At 56.0% G+C, this 1,540-nt stretch overlaps 1 protein-coding gene across 1 annotated transcript in view; it reads right to left on the reverse strand.

The window, feature by feature from the left end:
* Window positions 1-1,540, reverse strand: part of INTS3 (integrator complex subunit 3) — a gene marked incomplete at its 5' end in the record, with an annotated part of 18,860 nt that overhangs the window by 13,948 nt on the left and 3,372 nt on the right. The window contains 2 exons of the mRNA XM_033519791.1: window positions 6-197; window positions 1,139-1,399. Of these exons, the coding sequence (XP_033375682.1) occupies window positions 6-197; window positions 1,139-1,399 (453 nt within the window). The remainder of the gene's footprint in view (window positions 1-5; window positions 198-1,138; window positions 1,400-1,540) is intronic.

A 1,540-nucleotide genomic window follows, 5' to 3' on the forward strand; every position in this document is an offset into this window, starting at 1 on the left:
CCGACCGTGCAGGTGGTGAGCAGCCAGCCGATGATGGCCCAGCGGGGCAGGATGTCGGAGCTCAGCACCTCGTTGCTGGGGTGCACCACGCCGCAGATGTAGCGGATCAGGTCGCAGCGCAGGGACTGGCTGTCGGCCGTCGACAGGTACTGCCGCTGGAACCAGTCCTGGTAGCGCTTCTGCTGCCCAAAGCGCACCTGCGCACACGGAGGGCGGGAGGGATTCCGGAAAAATCCGGGAGAAATCAGGGAGAAATCCAGGAGGGATTCCGGAAAAATCAGGGAGGGATTCCGGAAAAATCCGGGAGAAACCCGGGAGAAATCAGGGAGGGATTCAGGGAGAAATCCAGGAGAAATCAGGGAGAAATCCGGGAGGGATTCAGGAGAAATCCAGGAGAAATCCAGGAGAAATCAGGGAGAAATCCAGAAGGGATTCCGGAAAAATCCGGGAGAAACCCGGGAGAAATCAGGGAGGGATTCCGGAGAAATCCAGGAGGGATTCAGGGGGGGATTCGGGGAAAAATCCCGGAGAAATCCGGAAGGGATTCAGGGAGAAATCCGGGAGAAATCCAGGAGAAAACCTGGGAGGGATTCAGGGAGAAACCCGGGAGAAATCCGGGAGGGAATTCTGCAGGAAGGGCTGGGAACAAGCAGCACAGAACCCTGAGCCAGGGGAAACCTGGGAGGGGATTCGGGAAGAAATTTGAGAGGAATCCAGGGGGATTTGGGAGGAATCCAGGAGGATTTGGGAGGAATCCAGAGGGATTTTGGGAGGGAATCCAGGGGGATTTGGGGGGGAATCCATGGGGATTTGGGGGGGAATCCAGGGGGAATTGGGAGGGGATCCAGGGGGATTTGGGAGGGGATCCAAAGGGATTTGGGAGGGAATTCAGGGGGAATTGGGAGGGAATCAGGGGGATTTGGGAGGGAATCAGGGGGATTTGGGAGGGAATCAGGGGGAATTGGGAGGAATCCAGGAGGATTTGGGAGGGAATCAGGGGGATTTGGGAAGGGATCCAGGGGGGATTTTGGGAGGAATCCAGCAGGATTTGGGAGGGAATCCAGGAGGATTTGGGAGGGAATCCAGAGGGATTTGGGAGGGAATCAGGGGGATTTGGGAGGGAATCAGGGGGAATTACCCGCGAGGTCATGAAGAGCAGCTTGGTCTCCATGTCGGGGGTGAGGCGGCACGCCAGGAATTTGCGGGAGGTCCTGGACTGCAGGAGCTGCAGGACCCCTGGGCAGCGACACGGAACCGGAATTGGGTCGGAAAAGGCGCCCAGAGAAAGTTTTTTAGGGATCACTGAGGAGGGGTTTGAGGGGGATCTGAGGGGTGGGAACACTCCAAAGCCCCATTTCCCTGGAATTGCTGCATCCAGGGAAGGGAACAATTTATGGGAATGTCATTGATGGAAATAAATTAAAAGAAAAAAACCCCAAATAAAATCCACAGCTCTTCCCACGGAACGGGAAAACCAGCAGGAATTAAACCCCACGGAGGTGCCATTCCTGCAGCTCCTGGAATTCCTGATTTTTATGGA

Source organism: Parus major, chromosome 25LG2 (genome assembly GCF_001522545.3).
Source record: "Parus major isolate Abel chromosome 25LG2, Parus_major1.1, whole genome shotgun sequence".
NCBI classification, from domain to species: domain Eukaryota; kingdom Metazoa; phylum Chordata; class Aves; order Passeriformes; family Paridae; genus Parus; species Parus major.